Source organism: Scomber japonicus, chromosome 8 (assembly GCF_027409825.1).
Source record: "Scomber japonicus isolate fScoJap1 chromosome 8, fScoJap1.pri, whole genome shotgun sequence".
In the NCBI taxonomy this organism is placed as follows: Eukaryota; Metazoa; Chordata; class Actinopteri; order Scombriformes; family Scombridae; genus Scomber; species Scomber japonicus.
The window spans coordinates 16,140,221-16,157,854 of record NC_070585.1 but is presented as its reverse complement, the minus strand read 5'-3'; the positions used below and the strand labels follow the sequence as shown (position 1 = coordinate 16,157,854).

Below are 17,634 nucleotides of genomic sequence, written 5' to 3'. Positions count from 1 at the left end.
TGAGTGTGAAAACTATGCACACTGTTCATTACTTTAAGGTTTGTGTCTGAGACTGATATATTGGTGATTAACGGTGTGCAGGATTTTGGTTTTTTTTTTCAGTCACAAATAGTGAAAACTAAAACGACTTAAAACCAGCTTTTCATCATACATGTTAGTAATACAAATTTAAAGTCAAACATGTTTCAATTGTAAACATTTTGTCATATCTATTGAAAACAGCTGCGAGCCAAGTTTTTATAGAATATGCTGAGAAAAAAAGGTTTAAAATGACTTACAGTTGTGTTATCCATACTGATACCAGTCTTAATAGATCATTTACACGCTGACTGCTGCTTCATGGTGTCAGTGCACAGAACTCTCACTCTGCTGCAGTGTTCTAAACCTGTGACATCACACACATTCCATCCATTGTTTATAATTGTCATCTCACAGCCAATCAGAATCAAGCTTTAAATTTATCTTAAATGAAATATTCACAAAAATATTTTTAAGCTTTCAATAATATGTCTTTATCTGCTGTAGCTTGCTCAAATGTTATTTTGTCAACTGATGAAACTCCATACTCTGTGGAAAAAAGCTGTTGATGCCTCCAGAAAAAATCGGTTTTTGGTCCAAACCTTTTAAATATTTACTGGTCAACAAACAAAATTACAAATAAATGTTGATATTCTTTAGTTTTGCAGCTGTTGGTCTGAGGTACAGAAGAAACAAACCAAAGCACCCCTGAGTGTTGTACCTACAAGTCAGAAGTGAGAGGGGCAGCATAGCACAAATCCACCCACATGTACACACACATACAGACATGAACAGACAGACAATTAGACACTCATTCATGTTACAGTTGGCTCAACACTCCACCACTGTCAAGTACTTTATTCACAATAAGGTCATTTTCTTCTTTAAAAAATCATTTTTAATATACAACACAATTTTTGACAAGACAACTCTGTTTACAGCTAAATTTGAGCTCTTGAGTTCCAGCTTCTCTCATAACCAAAGCAAGCACGTAGATGATGGGGGAGAGAAAGATGGAGTGAAAGGGACAGATGAACAAGGGTTGAAGTTAGAGTAAAGAATGAGGAAAAAGACAGTAAAGAGGGGAAGAGAAAGAGGACTACGCTTAGTATGATTTTTGTACTAAGAACCAAAATACTCAAATAAAATTAGAAAATAACAGTAATAAAAAACAGTAAGAAAGTAAGAGTTAAAGAGAAAAAAAAAGCTGAGGTGTACCGGGATGCTGTATCCAAGGCAACCTCACATGCATGTCTGTCTGTCTGTTTGACGCGTCTGCTCTGTTCTGCCGTTTCACAAGTCCACATACACAAACACACGCTCACGCAAACTTGAGTGTGTGCGCCCCCATATTCCAAGCGAGTGTGCATCTCTGGGGGTTAGAGGGGAGGGAGCGACGGGGGAGTGGGGGTGAAGAGAGAGACAGGGAGGAGTGAGAGGGAGTGAGAGGGAGTGGGGACGGATGCAAGTCATCCCCAACACAGTTCTCCCTCAGTCACTCCCTCCATCTCCCATCCTTCCCTCCTTTCCTAGAGCTGAGTAAAGAGTCTCTGTCTCCCACATCACAGCTCTGGTCATCCTCTGTCCAACTGTGCCACTATGTGAGTTTGTGTGTGTATTAATTTTTTAATATTTATATATATTTATATATATATATTCATATATAAATATATATAAATAAAACCTGTTTTGGCAGGGGTTGAAAACTGAGGAGCAGAGGCTGCTTTAGTTTGTATAAAGGGGACAAAGGGGAGCTTGTGACTTATAAGGTCTACATTAATACTGTCATTAGTGTACTTTACAAAACATAAATTAGTAGTAGAAGGTGAACTTCTTGGGAGAGTTGCGTTGGTTCTGTAGTAGGGCATCCTCATCAGTGTTGACCTGTGTGTGCGTGTCTGTGTGTGCATGTCGTGGGACTGGCGGGAAATGGGGCACAAGCTTAAGAGTCTGTCAGAACGGGCAGGGAAGTGGAGGTGGCAAGGGCGGGGGCGGGAGGTGGACAGAGAGATGACGAGGAGGAAGGAGAAGAGATGGGCTCCTTTCCATGATGGATGCACCCATCAGCCAATCAGCCCTGGGCTCCTCCAATAGAGGGTGTGGTGGGTGGCGCCACCTGTGAACAAGAAAGAAGCGTGCAATCACACACTGAGCATTAACATACTGACTTCATATGATTCATCAGCCTACACACACACACACACACACACACACACACACACACACACAATCATGATATATACACATTTGTAGAGTCTGTGTACCTGCTATCTAGAAATGTAAGTGTAGGTGCGGGAGGGAGACCGTCCCTCTGACTGGCCATTGGTCGAGACGTTCAGGAAGTCCCAGATCAGAATGGTGTCGTCATGAGAACTGCTGATGATCTGGAATTCATCAAACTGCAGACGAAACACGCGGCCAGAGTGCTCCTGAAAACACACAATGAATCAGGAAATCATGTCCACATGTTTGCATACAGTCAGACCATGGACTGTAATAAGACTATCTACACATTTTTTTTAAATTTTTAGGTGGGTTTCTGATATTTTGTCCACCCAATTTATATCACCAAATTATTTTTCTTAAACCACAAACTACAGCCTCCAAAATGACCATGAAAGTGAATTAACACCTCTCTAAAAACAGCTTCAATAAAAATGTAATATTAGAGGATTAATGTATAATTATTAATTTATATTAAAGTAATAATTTATTGCTGTTGTGTTAATTCTTTATATTCATCTCAATGACATATCTTCACCATTAAGAAACACATTAGAAGAGGTGAAATCAATCATAAAAACTCTTATGTGGAAAGAAAAAGACACTGTTTTTCACAAAGCAGTTAGAAATTACACACACTACGCATTTAGAAAACACACTTGAGCATTAGCCTCATCTGTTGCCACTTGGCACCAGTGAGGATACTCACCACTAGAGTGCGCAGACATAGTGTGCTGGCAGGGGCTCGTGGGTCTAGGGCTGCCTGGAGGTCCCACACCTTGATCTTACTGAAGAGAGAGAAACACAACACCACACAAAATCAGAATCAAATTGTGTCTCTGTGCATATGAGTGAGACTGTGTGTGTGTGTGTGTGTGTATGAAACTCACCCGTCGTAAGCCCCGCTGACAATCCTCTTGTTGTCAAAGCGAATGCAGCGCACCAGCTCCTCGTGACCTTCCAGCACTCGCAAACATGCCCCACACTCTATGTCCCATAACCTACAGAAATGGAAGCATTAGTAAATAAACACAGAGATATACAGTCGCTCCACTGTTCAGACAGTTTTAAGTGGTCAAACATTATTTCAATGACACTTAAGAGCAGGATAGTTTTTGTCATGATGGGAAATGTTTTTCAGCCTCTAGATAAGAGAGCCACTTTTATGTTTAAATGTTAATTTCCAGTCTTCCTAAATGTAGTGATTCATGTACTTAACTGTGTTTTATCTGTATTCTGACATCCTAGTTGGCACAAGATACATGGATTTGGTAAATTCAGATTCAAACTCTTTTTCTCAGTGGCAGAGAGTAGCAGTGTACAAAATATTCAGCAGGCAGCTTCTCACTTTTAGTTTCCTTGGCCGTCACTTCAAACTAAAAAACATCAACGCCAACAGATCATATCAGCTGTCCCTAATGAAAGTTAACCCTGAATGACTTGTTGACAGGCCAAAATTTTAAATAGTCTGTTGTGGGGTTTGTGTTCTCTCTTCAAGCAGGTGTGTTGGTACTCAGCCAAAGTGATCATATCTGGTGGATAAGTTATAATAGTATGATACATCTCTTTTCTGGCATTATATTGTACATCTAGCTGTTTGTTTTGTGTCAGTGAATCAAATATTATAAAAAATATATATATAAAAATGATTGGGACATGCCTAAAATATGACCTAACATATTCATCATGAACCTCTAATAGATAGCTTACAGCTTTTGTGTATAACAACTTTGTGGTTGAAATAAGATGGCATAAACGTACCGGATTGTGTTGTCAGATGAGCCGCTGACAACCAGGCGATCCCGGTACTGTAGACAGGCAATGCCTCGCTTATGACCATTTAGGGTGCGCACAAACTCACAGGTACTGGTGCTCCATACCTGCGGGACGACAACACGGAAAACTTGGTGAAACAATAATGGCGAGAAAAGTTAACATGCTGAAACCACTAAGACTTATGAGGCTGTTCAACAGATAAAAGATGACATTTTTACAGTCTTTGAGTGCATCTTGTACAAATAATTGGATCACACTACGAGTTGAACATCGTTGGGCCAATGTCTTTTTAGAACAGTTAATATAGGGAAGTAGAGGGTTCCTGGTTTGAATTCTGGATTTGCAGTAGAAATATGGATTGAGAAATCTAATGAGAAACACTGTCTAGTCTGTTAAACTACCACAGCAGGCTGGGTAAATATGAAAAAAGCCTGTCTGCTCCAAACTTTATTAGAGAAATAACATTTAATAAAACTATACCCTGCAGTAACTGTCAGAAATGTTTCTCTAGCGATCGCGCTCTTAGATTTTGTTACCTTGATGGTGCGGTCCCCTGAGGCGGACACGATATATTTGTCGTCAAAGTCGACCACATTGACAGCAGCGCGGTGTCCTACCAGGACACGACGTAAGCTGATGTCAGTCGGAGAGGCCATGTCCCAGACAGCAATTGAGCGGTCCTTGGAACAGGTGACCATCAGGCCGTTGGCAAAGCGTAGGTGAAGGACTGCCTCATTGTGGTGGATCAATGTGTTCAGTACCTCACCCGTTGTCACCTCCCACACCCTGCAGAGGAAGACAGAGATGGAGGGGAAACAGGAGGATACAGGCAGATTGAGAAAACAGAAGTAAGGAGAGATGACAGAGTGGTCGAATGATGAGGGCAAAGGTGGAATGGAGCAGGAGTGAAAAATGGGCATGTGGAATGAGAGGAGAGGGACAAAGGGAAGAAATGACAAAAGGGTGAGAAAAGTGGAAAAAGATAGCAGGAAGGGGTGAAGTAGGAAAGAAAAATTAGATGGGGACAACGGGAAGAGCGGTCAGAAACGAAAGAAAATAAGGTTGAAGACGAAGAGTGGAAAAGATATGTAATGGGAGCAAAGGAAAAAGGAAAACAATGGAGACATGAGAGAGAATTATGTTTATTAGTTTTACAATGGAGAATAACTACACACACACACACACACACACGGCTGTGAAGAACATGTTACTGAGCTGCACTGCTGAGTATTGCAAGTTAAATACAGAACAGTCTGGAAAAGCTGACAGCCAAACCTACAAACAAAGTGCCTGTCACGCTGTTTCTAAGGAAGTGAAGTCACACTTTCCTTGATATCTCCCAGAAAGTACGGCTGAAGTGTGAAGTAATAAGAGAATTAATGTTGGGCTTCTGGATGCAGTAGCCAAGCAAGTGTCAACAGACACAGACGCACACACAGGACAGGTCTTTAAAATGTCTGTTATGCAACATACGCCACTACCTCTTGAAATGATAGTTATTCTAAATACGAAGCAAAAAACTTCAATACTCTTAAACAGCAGCTGTCAGTTGCGCTGTGACAGACCGCAACGTAAACTTTTATTGGTCAGGTTTGTGAAGGCAGTTACTGTACACAGTAAGCTAATGTGAGATGGTGGATGGTACCTCTCCCAGGACAGCACCATATTGTACTGTGACCTTCAGTATAATGTTTGTTAGAAGCGCTTGCTGTAATACATTTGATATGTTTCAAAGAAATCTGTCCAAATGTTCATATTTCAAATATAGCATTTTTTGGACTGTACTTCACTTTTTGGACACATACATTTTGCATACATTTCTACTCTGACAGATCTAAAGTGATGTTTTCAACCCAAGAGGAAATATGACAAATATCCTACAAGGTAATCTGCAGACTAACAGAAGCTGCAGTGGTTTGGACTTATGGTAAATGTAATGTAAATGTAAATGTAAAGCAGTCAGGGTATGTGTGAGGATTTTTTTCTCAATATGTTGTCAAGGTTAACAAAGGTTTTACACTGTGTTCAGCTGGGGAAGAAGAAGTATGAGATTCTTTACTTAAGTAAAAATGCCAATTCAGCAATGTAAAAACACTCCATTACAAATAAAAGTACAGAAGTATTAGCAGCAACATATATTTAAAAGTATTACAGTAAAAGTACTGGTTTCATCCCTCTGACTGATATAATATGACATAATTACATTAAAACAAACCAAACAGAGGGTAAATATTTTGTACTCCACTAGATGTACTTTAATTACATTACTTTCCACCATTGGTGTTCAAACTACATTTTTAAATTTTGCTGACACAGTTTTGGGTGCTATTCAAAACACACAGTGTGTTGTATCTGTAAGACGATGCGTTTCATACCTGACAGTTGAGTCAGAAGACCCAGTGACGATGACCCTCTCATCATACTGCAGGCACAACACTGAGCCTGTGTGACCAGTCAGTATCTTCAGACACTCCAGAGACTGTTTATCCCAGATCTATGAGCAGAAAAGACAGGAGGAGGGAGAAAGATAAGTGAAGCAGAAAGCCGGAGACATATGGACAGAGTGGGACACAGAAGAAGAAGGAGAAGAAGTAGAATAAGTACGTGGTTAAGAAAAGGTTGCAGATTTGGGTCATGCTAAGAATGGCATTTTCTCACTGCAGTGTTCATGAACTGTTCATGCCCCATTTCCCCCTCTGCTGTGCTGAGCTCTGTGTACCTTAGAGCCATTCAGTCCTTCCCTGGGTGTGCGTCAGCCTCCTCCAGAACAATAAGAAGACAAATCCACTCTTCTCCTCCCTCTACCCTCCCCTCCTCTCCTCTTCATCATCTTCTCCTCTCCTCCCAGGCCAGACAGATAAATGGAACACACAACGGGTCTGGAGCTGAGCCTTTTTATCCTATAATTCACTTGTGTTCTGTCTCAGTGTCTGCTGGTTTAGCCCAGCGCCACAGACAATAAGATGATGAGCCATACTGAGCCCAAGAAAAGATTCAATTCATAAAATGCTCTAATGCAGGTAGGGAGAAACAACCACACACACAGAGCATGCATGTCGTGTTATATGTAGCCAACACTTTTGGCTCGCTTTACTGCTGGTTCTTAGCACAAGTCGGATCAATCTTAATTACTGCTACATGTCAGTTTGGGCCAATAGGACAGACTGAAACAAGAAGACAGTATGTTTTCGCTGCCTCAGCAACAGGAAAAAACAACTTCATAAATATATATTTGACAATGTCAAATTCCAGTATACTAATGTATATATATATATATGTTACCAGTAAGAGATCTGGTAATCAATCATTGTTTGCACACAATGATACATGATGGTTTACAAATAAAATTGGAGTTCTGTTAACTATTTCTAACTAAAAATGATGGGTTCTGATGTTATTCTAGGCAACAAGTTTTTGATTTTCAGGAGCTGATCTACTTGATGAAATGACTATTACAATCTAATGAAATTATACCTTTCACAATAAATAAATAAATAAATACAGCCTTTTATTATTTTTTGACATCAAAACCTGCCAACATGTCCACTGGACACACCTCTGAGGTGGCGTTGAATCAGACAGGTTAAAAAGGAATGCCAATGGGTGGCAGAGCACAGTAGCAATGAACTCAAGTCATCATATTAGCGAACTCAGACATGTAAAAACCCACATACCTTGATGGAATTGTCCCTAAGGCCACTGATGATCTTGTCATCATCGTACTGGAGACAGTAAACCCCTTTACTATTTTCTGAGCGACACTGAATCCTCTGCAAGTTGTGTCTGCCACATCGCCAGTTAGCCTCAATAGTCTGGAGGGAAGAGGGAGAAACAATGAGAAAGAAATACACAAACACAAGAGGCCTCCTAAGCCTGAAAGAGAAGCACTGTATTTTAACAGGGAGAAGATGGAGGTAAATATTATGTAATGCAACGTTATTGCTACGTATTATAACATGAAAAAATTAACCAGCAGAATATTTAATCATATTAGACCATTTTAATGCCATTCAATCAGCCATGTGTAGACCTGTATTATGTCAGTTTTTAAGTGGGAGTCCTGATTATAGTATAGCGAGTTTTTGACATACAATAATACGGTCCCTGCCATTACAAACGAAGAAGAAGTCATCTCTGAGGCACAATGAAAGCAAAACAAAACTACTAAAATCTCATAATGTTCAGTTAATACTGAAATTTGTTTAGCGTTCACTTACCTCTATGTCTTGGATGATCTTGGGATAAAGGGAGTGATAGTAGGAGTTGGGCGGGACTTCTGCTGTGCGATTCTTGAACAGATATTTCTCCCTGAGGGAAGAAAAATATTATTAGTGACAGCTGCTTTGTGTGCACTGGGTTTTTCCCCTCACCTGCAATAGACACTTAAGACTAATACAACCAGCCTTCTTCCCTCTCTTAGTCTGACTTTCCTTTATATTACAGTACCAGTCAGACTTCTGGACACAACTTTAATGAGAAAACCAACACCAAAAACTGGAGGAAAACTGACAACAAACCCAGTAAACCTCTACAATTTGAGTGCCACCCCTGTGTGTGTGTTTGCGTGTAAACACGTGGGTCCATTCTTACCACTGGTGTCTCTCGGACAGGCCTTTCCACAGTGGGTCAGTGCGGACCATGCGTTCGATGAGCTTCTTCCACAGCATACCCTCAGAGATAACCCTTTGCCATTCCTTACACACTAGCTCTGCCGAGCACAGCGAGCGTGCATCTAGGAAAGACAGGATATTCTCCGCTATGTGATCCAAGCCTTGGGCTGTAGGGAGGAAGAGAAAGGGGTGAGGAAGCATTTGCCACAAAGTTAAAAGGAGTTCATCTCTTTTTTTTCTGTGCCTAGGGCTCATTATTTTCAATAAATCCAGAAAAGTTTTGGTGTCTATTTAATATTTTAAAATGTCTAAAAAGCAGATTAAAAAAATAAAATACAAAAATCAGTTTAGAAATATTTGTAGCATCAGCAGTTTTTTTTCTATGCTCACTACAAGAGGGAATTGTTTACTATAAACTACAATATTCATCATCATCTTTGAGCACCAAACAACTTTGGTAAAAACTAGATGCAAATCACTTTGAATTGATTTGCTCCTTTAAAAGCAAACAATACAATAACGTTTAACATGTTTCTGTGTAAATTATTAAAAAAAAAGTCATGCAGATCAGCTCACACTGGATTTGTTGCCACTAACAGCATTCACATCTGTATTTGTACCTGGGAGCGCGGTGATGAAGTCCCTCTGCAGCATGGGTTTGAGGTAGGAGTTAATGTGGCCGTGCTGGTAGTGGCACATACGGGAGATCAAGCGCTCGACAAACTCCACCTGATCGGCCTCTGACCACTGGTCAAACAGGACGATGCAGTGTTCCTTCTCCTTCTCATAGTTCCCCTCTGACGGACGCTTGCGGGACCCCACAACAGGACCGTTACTAAGCTGTAAAGAGCAGGGGTAGAACAACAGATTTATTAAAACATGCAAAATAAATACATTATGTTAGAGAGTCATTTAAGAGATTAATGAAATGACGCACAACGATTAATATGTTCAACTTCACATTTGGCAGGTGTATTTCTTAAGGAGGAAAAGCTGTGTTGAATTTGGTGCAGTTTTGACAAGCGACACGTTTAATATTAATAAACTAAAAATTAACAAGTTAACAGCGAGCCGTTCCGCTCTGCAGCTGTGGGGTGGGGCTTCAGGGCTGACAAGCCGGGACAAATGTAGTCGGAGAAATCACATGGCGTGGTCTAAAGAGAGAAAAGTAGACTGCGAACAGAGCTAATCAAGAATGGACAGACTCTTACATCTTCATTCTTCCTATGGGCAGTTTGTTATTCATTTGTGATTTTGGAGGGGAGGAGCAAAATAATCGATAATAGCTAGATAGCTTCTCTAGCCTTTATGGTACACACACACGTGGAGGTGAGATGGGAGAAACACATTTGGAGAAATTAATCCATCCATTCTTAATCAAGAATGGATGGACTCTTGCATGTTCCTTCTTTCTACAGGCAGTTTAAAAGTAGTTTGTCTCATAAGCTGCGAGATTGTGGTGATTGTGAAGCACTACAGACAAAATTTTACTTGAAATGAGAAAAGAACATTTATTTACTATTAGAATATTAGCTATGTATAACATCTGTGTATAATAGAATACACACCTCAAATCAACTGTATTCATTTTTCTATACGTTGAGGCCGCAATAGTGGAGGCCAAGCAATCAGCCCATTCAGGCACAGTATGGAGGGGCTAGTTAACTGAAATCAAGATCAGTCATTGGTGCATTCTGTTTAATTATCTGGATGTTACATGTATGTCACCTGTGATAGCATTTTTTTCTGGAGCAGAAGGGAAAATATCAGACGATGGCATAACTTCTTGAGTGGGTGCCTAATTGAAATCTGCTGAGTCACTGCATCACTACAATGAAATCCAAAATGATGTCAAATATTTAAAAAAATATTTTATTTCAAATCTTGCAACCACAGATAAGTAAGTGTGGGAATAAGAACAAATGCTTTGAATTAAATGTTCATGTCTATAGCATTAGTCTACATCAGTGTAGAGAGAGTTTTACTTAAATAAAGACCTGAATGGAACATGCGGATATTCACACACTAAATATCCATATTGACTGCCCTCAAATGGTTGTCTTGGCTGGGGGGGTTTGAATAAAAAGGTATACAATTGATAAACTGTGTGTCTCTACAACACAAAATATCCATATTCAAGATTTAAAATATATTTAGAGTGGTGCACATCCCACAATTTCCCCCCATTTTTTCGCTCATGGATCAACTACACACAAACTCATCACCCACACAAAAATAAGGACAAGCGCACAAACACACACCTTGAGAACTGTGTTCTTCTTTGGCGACAGATCATCCACGAGGTTCTGTGACTCCATCCCTGATGTGTTCTGTGGAAAAAGGACAAAACAAACATGTGGGTGTGGGTTAGTGTTATATTCTCTTTGTGTGTGTGTTAAAGGCACTGTGAGAGCCAGGGCAGCGGTGTGGATAGCGCTGGACACAAGAGTGCCACAAACACAGCCAAGGAAGGGTAACCATCATGACTTCTGAGGCGTGCGCGCACAAACAGCCACTCACTCACTTACTCACACACACACACACACACTCTCACATACTAACTCACACACTCACACACACACACACACACACACACAAACAGAGCACTGCAACAAAAGGAATCTATCTGCTTGCTTGTCTGTGATATGGGCTAAGTAGTCTGGACAGGAAATTAAACTGCAGCATCTTGGGTATGTCACTGGCAGCAGCTCAAGCATGAATGTAATGAAACTAAAATGAGATAGCAGCCTTACTGCATATATAGAGGATAGAAAAAACTGGGAGGTAATCAGATCCCGCCTATTTCTAGCATGACTGAAGTCTTACAATGATTCCAGTCACATTAAAAGTCCACTGCAAACATGCTAGAGTAACATGAATCCTTCCAACAACAAAAGGGGTAAAGCACAAATTACTTATTGACAACAATAGAGTGGGAGCTGTGCTCTTAACACTTCATTAATAATTTATATAGTTATCATTGTAATCTTCCAAATTTATCTAATACACTTGATAAGTAGTAGGTTCCTCATAGTGTGTATACTGTTCTTCTGGCAGCAAAAGTATTCTTACATTCATTATTATATACATAACATCAACACAGAAACCTGCTGTCCTTTTAGGGGGCTCAGTGTCTACTTGTTTCGGTGACTGAGAATTAGGCTTTACGCCGATCTGATCGGCTATATCGGATCGGCCGATATTTTGCATTTTATGCAATTTGTGAGATCATCTGTAATGTCTTAATTCGCCGATCTGATCAATGTCGTCATGTTGAAACTTTTTGCAGATGCTCCCGTTGCATAGATTGCAGATGGCTTGTGTTTTATCTGTTCATTTACTCCGAAGAAGTTCCACACCACCGACATGTTTGTTTGAATCCGACAGTTAGTTTTGAGCCCTGTCATGATGTGACAAACAATAAAGTTTTTTGAATCTTGGATCATTAGCTGTCGGATTCACACAAACATGTCGGTGGTGTGGGCAGACAGATACAACACAAGCTATTTGCAATCTGTGTAACACTAAAGTACCTCGTGGGGAAGCATCTGCAAAATGTTTCAACACCACAAATTTACCTGGATAGGGAACACGAGGAGGAGCATGCCGAGTTTAAGAAGACGTGATCGGGTCGGTGATCGGTTTATTTTAACTCACTGATCGGTGATCTGCCCCAAAAATCCTGATCGTGTAAAGCTTACTGAGAATACACTAGACCAATGATATAAGGAGGCTATCATGAATTAACATACTGTTCCCATACTTTCAAGCATACACTACAAACTCTCGGAGCATAACTACCCATGAAACACACCTAAAAGGCACAAACACATTATTACCATTTGTCTCAGATACTTTCACTGACAAATTTGGGGAAATAGGATACATAGCCTTCACCTGGGGAAGGGTGAATGCTATTGCATGCATGAGTTTGTGTAGGTGATGACTGAGCCAAGGTCAGTCTTTGAAAATGGCTGCGTAGGCAAAAAAGCCAGAATAGAGGCCTGTCTGTCTATATATTGTAATACTTTGTCTGTTGGTGCTTCTCCAGAGGTCAAAGAGTTGCAGTTGGTTGGTTTATATCTGCAGCGTGTCTGACAAAACAAGATTATTAATCTATCCATATTAATAAAACCCAAAGGATCCCTCTCAAATTTGGATTGGAGTAAGAGCTCTTCCAGGTTTTGCTCCCAGCAGTTGTCCAGCTAACTTGGTAAAGCTGCCTCGTGGATATTGGCCAAAACCAACATATAACATCTCAGTGGTTGCCACTGACACAACCACACAAACAAACAAACAAACAAACAAACAAACAAGGTCAGGTACCAAGACCAAAGCAGACAGGACAGGAGGCCAGGATGGGCTTGCTGGTGTTGATGATCATGCAGAGCAGGAAAAACAAGGAAGGAAGGAGAGATTAAAACAGACAGACCAGATTTGACCAGGCAGGCAGGCAAGCAAGCATGTAGCCTCTCAGAGCTTGAAGGAAGACCCCCCACCTCGGCCCTCACACCTCCAGGTAGAAGGGGAGACAACATTACTCCTCAGTGCTGGGTTATTCTCTGGTACCCCCTCAATCCTTCCTCCACTCACAATGTTATAAGGAAATGATCTATTCAAACTCATCTGATGGTAAAACTTTTCATTACCAGGACACAATCACAGCTTTCGGTGTTCTGAGGCCTAATTTAGTTGCAGGAACTGTGATTTGACATGATTACAAAGAAGTCAATTATAGTTTAGAAAGCTGCAATTCTGTTTAAAGCAGAGAGAGCTGGAGGACGCACCAGAGAAGAACTTGAGAGCAGTGTGCTTCCAACAGGGAGGAAAGGACAACGGAAGGTGAGGAGGTAGGAGGGTGAGGGGGGTGAGTGGATGCTGTCCACACAGAGGTGGCATGAGGAGTCGTGTGGAGTGGGCGAAGGAAAGTGAAAGATGTGGAGATGGCGAGGGAGGAGGGAGGGAGAGGAGGAGCAGCAGAATTAAGAGGAGATAGGCAGAACCTGGTTGTGAGCCCGGGTGGAGGGGATGCTCTGCAGGCACCTGAGTGCACACAAACTCTCAGCCACCGAGGAGCAGCCCAGCCAGAGAGAGCGAGGCACAGAGCACTGTGTGAAAGAGAGAGAGGAAGGGAGGAAGGGAGGAGGAGAACGAAGTGGACAGGGTGAGGGAGGAAGAGAAAGGGAAGAGCGAGAGACCAGAGATGGGTAGTAAAGGAAAAGAGGAGGGTGGGGGCGTTAATGAGGGAAGTTGGGAGGAGGATACCAAAGGAGATGATTGAATGGATGGATTAATGAATTGACATATGGATGGAAGTGTTGTGAAGTTTGTATGCAGGAATAGAATAGTTGGTGTGGGAAAGTGTAAGAATACAAAAATAATGGATAAATAATAAGTGAGGTTTGGTGGGGATTCATGAGGATGTGGTGTGTAACCATTAAAGGTGAGGGGAGAAAAGAGGGGAGGTGGGGGAATAGTGAGGGGAAAAACCAGTATTAGAGCTACACACACATTGGCACAGTGAGCGCAGGAACACACACTCCTTCACACACAAGATACAGACTGATAAACATACACACAGAAGCAATATTAGACATGAACTGGGTGGGGATAGGTAGAGGAGAGGGAGGGGCAATGGGATTAATTGTCAATCATTGACACTCTTGTTTTGACCAAAACCCCACCCACTGTTCTGCCATCCCCACTCTCATGAGTGGTTAGTGAAATAACACTGGGACAAAAAATTAAATTAAATAAAACAAACAGACACAACCCAGACGGGAATCAAACTTTTCTGTGAGCTTTCAAGATTTCTGACCCAAAATGCTTCACAAGTATATAATCTTTCCTCAATTTTAATATGTGTGATCTTTCTTCAGTGCAAAGAAGTAGATTAGGTCTAGAAGTTCATGGCTACACAGAGATACATACAGTATGTGCCCTTATCAGATGAATAACTTATGTACCGTTTCAAGATGTACATCTTACCCTGTGGCAGTGTCAGCACTTTGGGTACATTCAAATATTATGTATTTACAAACATTTATATATTATCTATTGTGCTTATGTATTTGAACCTAAAGGCCACAATACAGATCAAACAAACATTTGAAGAGCATTGCATTTATTACCGTTTATTCGTGTTTCTCACTTCACAGTAATCCACTGACTTTCTCCTTTAGTAAATTTGACTCTATATTGACATTTAGTTACTCTCAGTGATGATTATTCATGGTCTATAAACACATATTGTGATTGTGGATATGGCCGTTTAGCAACAATTGCGTTAGATACAAACTTATCGCTCAGTCACGCTGGATACGTATGTTCCAGGATATCAACTAAACAATCTAAAACAATGTTTTGTTTTCCGAGGCCTAATTAGCTATCTTAATATTGTATGGCAGTACACTTTATTTGTGTGTTAAACTGAAGAATTATATATATATATATATGTGTGTGTGTGTGTGTGTGTGTGGTTTGAATACCGACCAAACTAATAATACTAATAATAGTTAATAAAAACTATTAACTATAACAACTGTATATAGACGAGCGCCTCGTCTTAATTGACATCTTTCTTTACCACCACTCTGACCCCTGTAATGTTAATATTAGCCATTCGTAAGCCAACATTAGCCTAGCTGGCTAGCTTGTCGCGATAGCTGATAATTGAACAAGAAACCCAAGTCACCTACTCATCAAATATAACCGCCTATAAACGAAAACATCTATATAAGTAACACTTTGTGTTTATGCTAAGCAAAAGCTCTTTTAATATCCTGACCAGCTGACTGTTTTGATATGGAAGTGGTTGTCAAGTTAGCGTTATACCATGCTAGCTATTTAGCTAATTGCTAAATCGCTAATCGCGGTACTGCTATGTGAATGAAAAAGCAATACACTTCCTTCTACGCACTTTAAAAATATAAACAGACGAGCGGCACATTGTTAAGATTTTAGCTACACTCCGGCGTGTTGTGGAAGCTCCTCGACCGCTCCACATATCTATTACCGTGTAGGTCTGTCTTCACATAAACTACATAAAATAACATTCCCGTAAATTGACGTGGTTCATCGCTTGGTAGCCAGTGTTAGCTGGACGGCTAGGTATCAGACAGGGCCCAGTGAAGGTGGCGCAGCGTCACCGCAGTGAGCGCTGCTCCGAGAATCATCGGCTGTCTTCGGCCGACGACTACACATCAGCCTCTGGTTTACCCTGATGTTTACCGGATTTAGCCAAAAGAACACATGATTTACATTTATCAGATGTCGATGTCTAGGTCTTGTTTATCAATCCAGTCAATATCCGGAGCATTCTTAGCTAAATGTATCGATCATTTCAGGCCCTCCCTCTGATTTCTGGCCCCCCCCCCCCTCCTTTCTCCTCCACCTCTCCCGACAAGCCGCTTTCAGCTCATCCGGCCGTCGAATCGAGCCTCGCCGCTTCCCTCAATATAAATGTGATACTGAACACCTCGAGTGTCCAGGATGCCACATCGAAAAGAAAAATCTTACCATCAGTTCCAACGTTTTGTCCTCCATCTCCGGCTCCATGTTGACGATCCCCCCCGAAACTCGCTCTGAAAATGGAAACCCAGCCCTGCGTCGGCGGCCCGCAAATGCAGAGACGTCATTCACTTCGCTCAACCACACAGCTTTGGTAGGGCTGTGTCAAAGGGGTGGGTGGGGGATGGGTACGCCCATGCAATGAAAACAAGGCACTGATTGGACGGATTTTGTCAAAGGGGGCGTGGTTCTACTGCTTTGCCTTTTATTGATTGGCTTACCGTGGTACCAAGGCTTCCCCGGTGACTCCCCCAAACAAAAGGGCAAATGGATGAAGATGCTGTTGCTATCCTGAAGAGGAATACACTAAGGCAAAATCAATCATCCGCATAGCTTTGCCATGAGATGCTGCAGGATGTTGGGTAATTTAGAATGTCATGTGTGATTTATGGCAATAGTAATTTAGATTAAGCTCCCCCCCAAAAACCTAGCTGTTTAAGTTATAATGCATGGGTGTCAGATTTGGTGTTCACATAGCTTTATGACGATGAGCTAAATAAAATTTTTAAGAACATTTTGGGTCACATTTTCATCAATTAAATATTCAACATACTCCATTGAGGATTATGAATGGTTAAAATAATGTGGTAACCAAAACCAAAACAAATCTCTTACAGCAGGGGGTCCCAATTAAGACTTATCCAGTTGAAGTAAAACCTGGAACAACCTCAAATCTGGAGCCTGTTCCAGACTCAGCAAAGTAATCCTGACAACTAAGTAAACCAGGCACAGCTTAATTTATTGTCATTCTTAGTCTTAAATCACCTTTGTTGACCCTTTCTATGAATCCAATAGGTATTTTAAAAATACCTGACAGGTAATCGACTGCATTTATTTAAATGACTCACCATATATACACTATCTAAGTTAAGTTTCACTGTGCAGGTTTGTTTTACTTCAACCATACTTAGTGCCTACTCAAGTCAAGCTCCTTTCTGCAATATCACTTTGTTAGTTTGTCCTGTGAAATAACTTTTTTTAAAGAAAAAATGAATGTGTTTTTGTGTATTAGACAATGGGCATTCATTATTAGATCCCTGTAAAATTCAGTGTATGATTACAAACCAATCCCTTTTCTTTAGGCTTATTTCCTAATGGAGGCAGGTGAATGCCAAACATCTTCTTTCAGATGACTAAACTATCACATTTCAACACGTGTGTGGGAATGCACTGCCAAATTCATAATATACTGATGATGTGAATGGATTTATCTATGGATGAACAAATGTATTAATAAACGCAATTCTATGCAAGGAGGGGGAGGGTCCTAATGATTACCTATATCCAAAAGATTTTGGTACCTCTGCTTTCTGCTATTAAAATTTTCAACATGAGATTTATCTGGAGGAACGGATTAGATATCTGGAACCACCTAAAGGCAGTAATGTATGCTTCACCCACACTTGCACACACCTGTTACAATGACAATAATAATACT

The 17,634-nt window shown here is 40.8% G+C and overlaps 1 protein-coding gene across 1 annotated transcript; it reads right to left on the bottom strand.

Moving 5' to 3' along the window:
• Positions 1 to 838: 838 nt before the first annotated feature.
• Positions 839 to 16,263, bottom strand: fbxw11a (F-box and WD repeat domain containing 11a). The gene is made up of 13 exons (XM_053324029.1): positions 16,146 to 16,263; positions 10,889 to 10,957; positions 9,248 to 9,467; positions 8,608 to 8,794; positions 8,235 to 8,325; positions 7,692 to 7,829; positions 6,393 to 6,511; positions 4,554 to 4,803; positions 4,003 to 4,121; positions 3,132 to 3,242; positions 2,951 to 3,029; positions 2,283 to 2,447; positions 839 to 2,134 (listed from the first exon to the last, which is right to left on the bottom strand). The coding sequence occupies exons 1-12, from the start codon at positions 16,182 to 16,184 to the stop codon at positions 2,286 to 2,288; spliced, it is 1,584 nt and encodes a 527-aa protein (XP_053180004.1). The 5' UTR covers positions 16,185 to 16,263; the 3' UTR covers positions 839 to 2,134; positions 2,283 to 2,285.
• Positions 16,264 to 17,634: the final 1,371 nt, after the last annotated feature.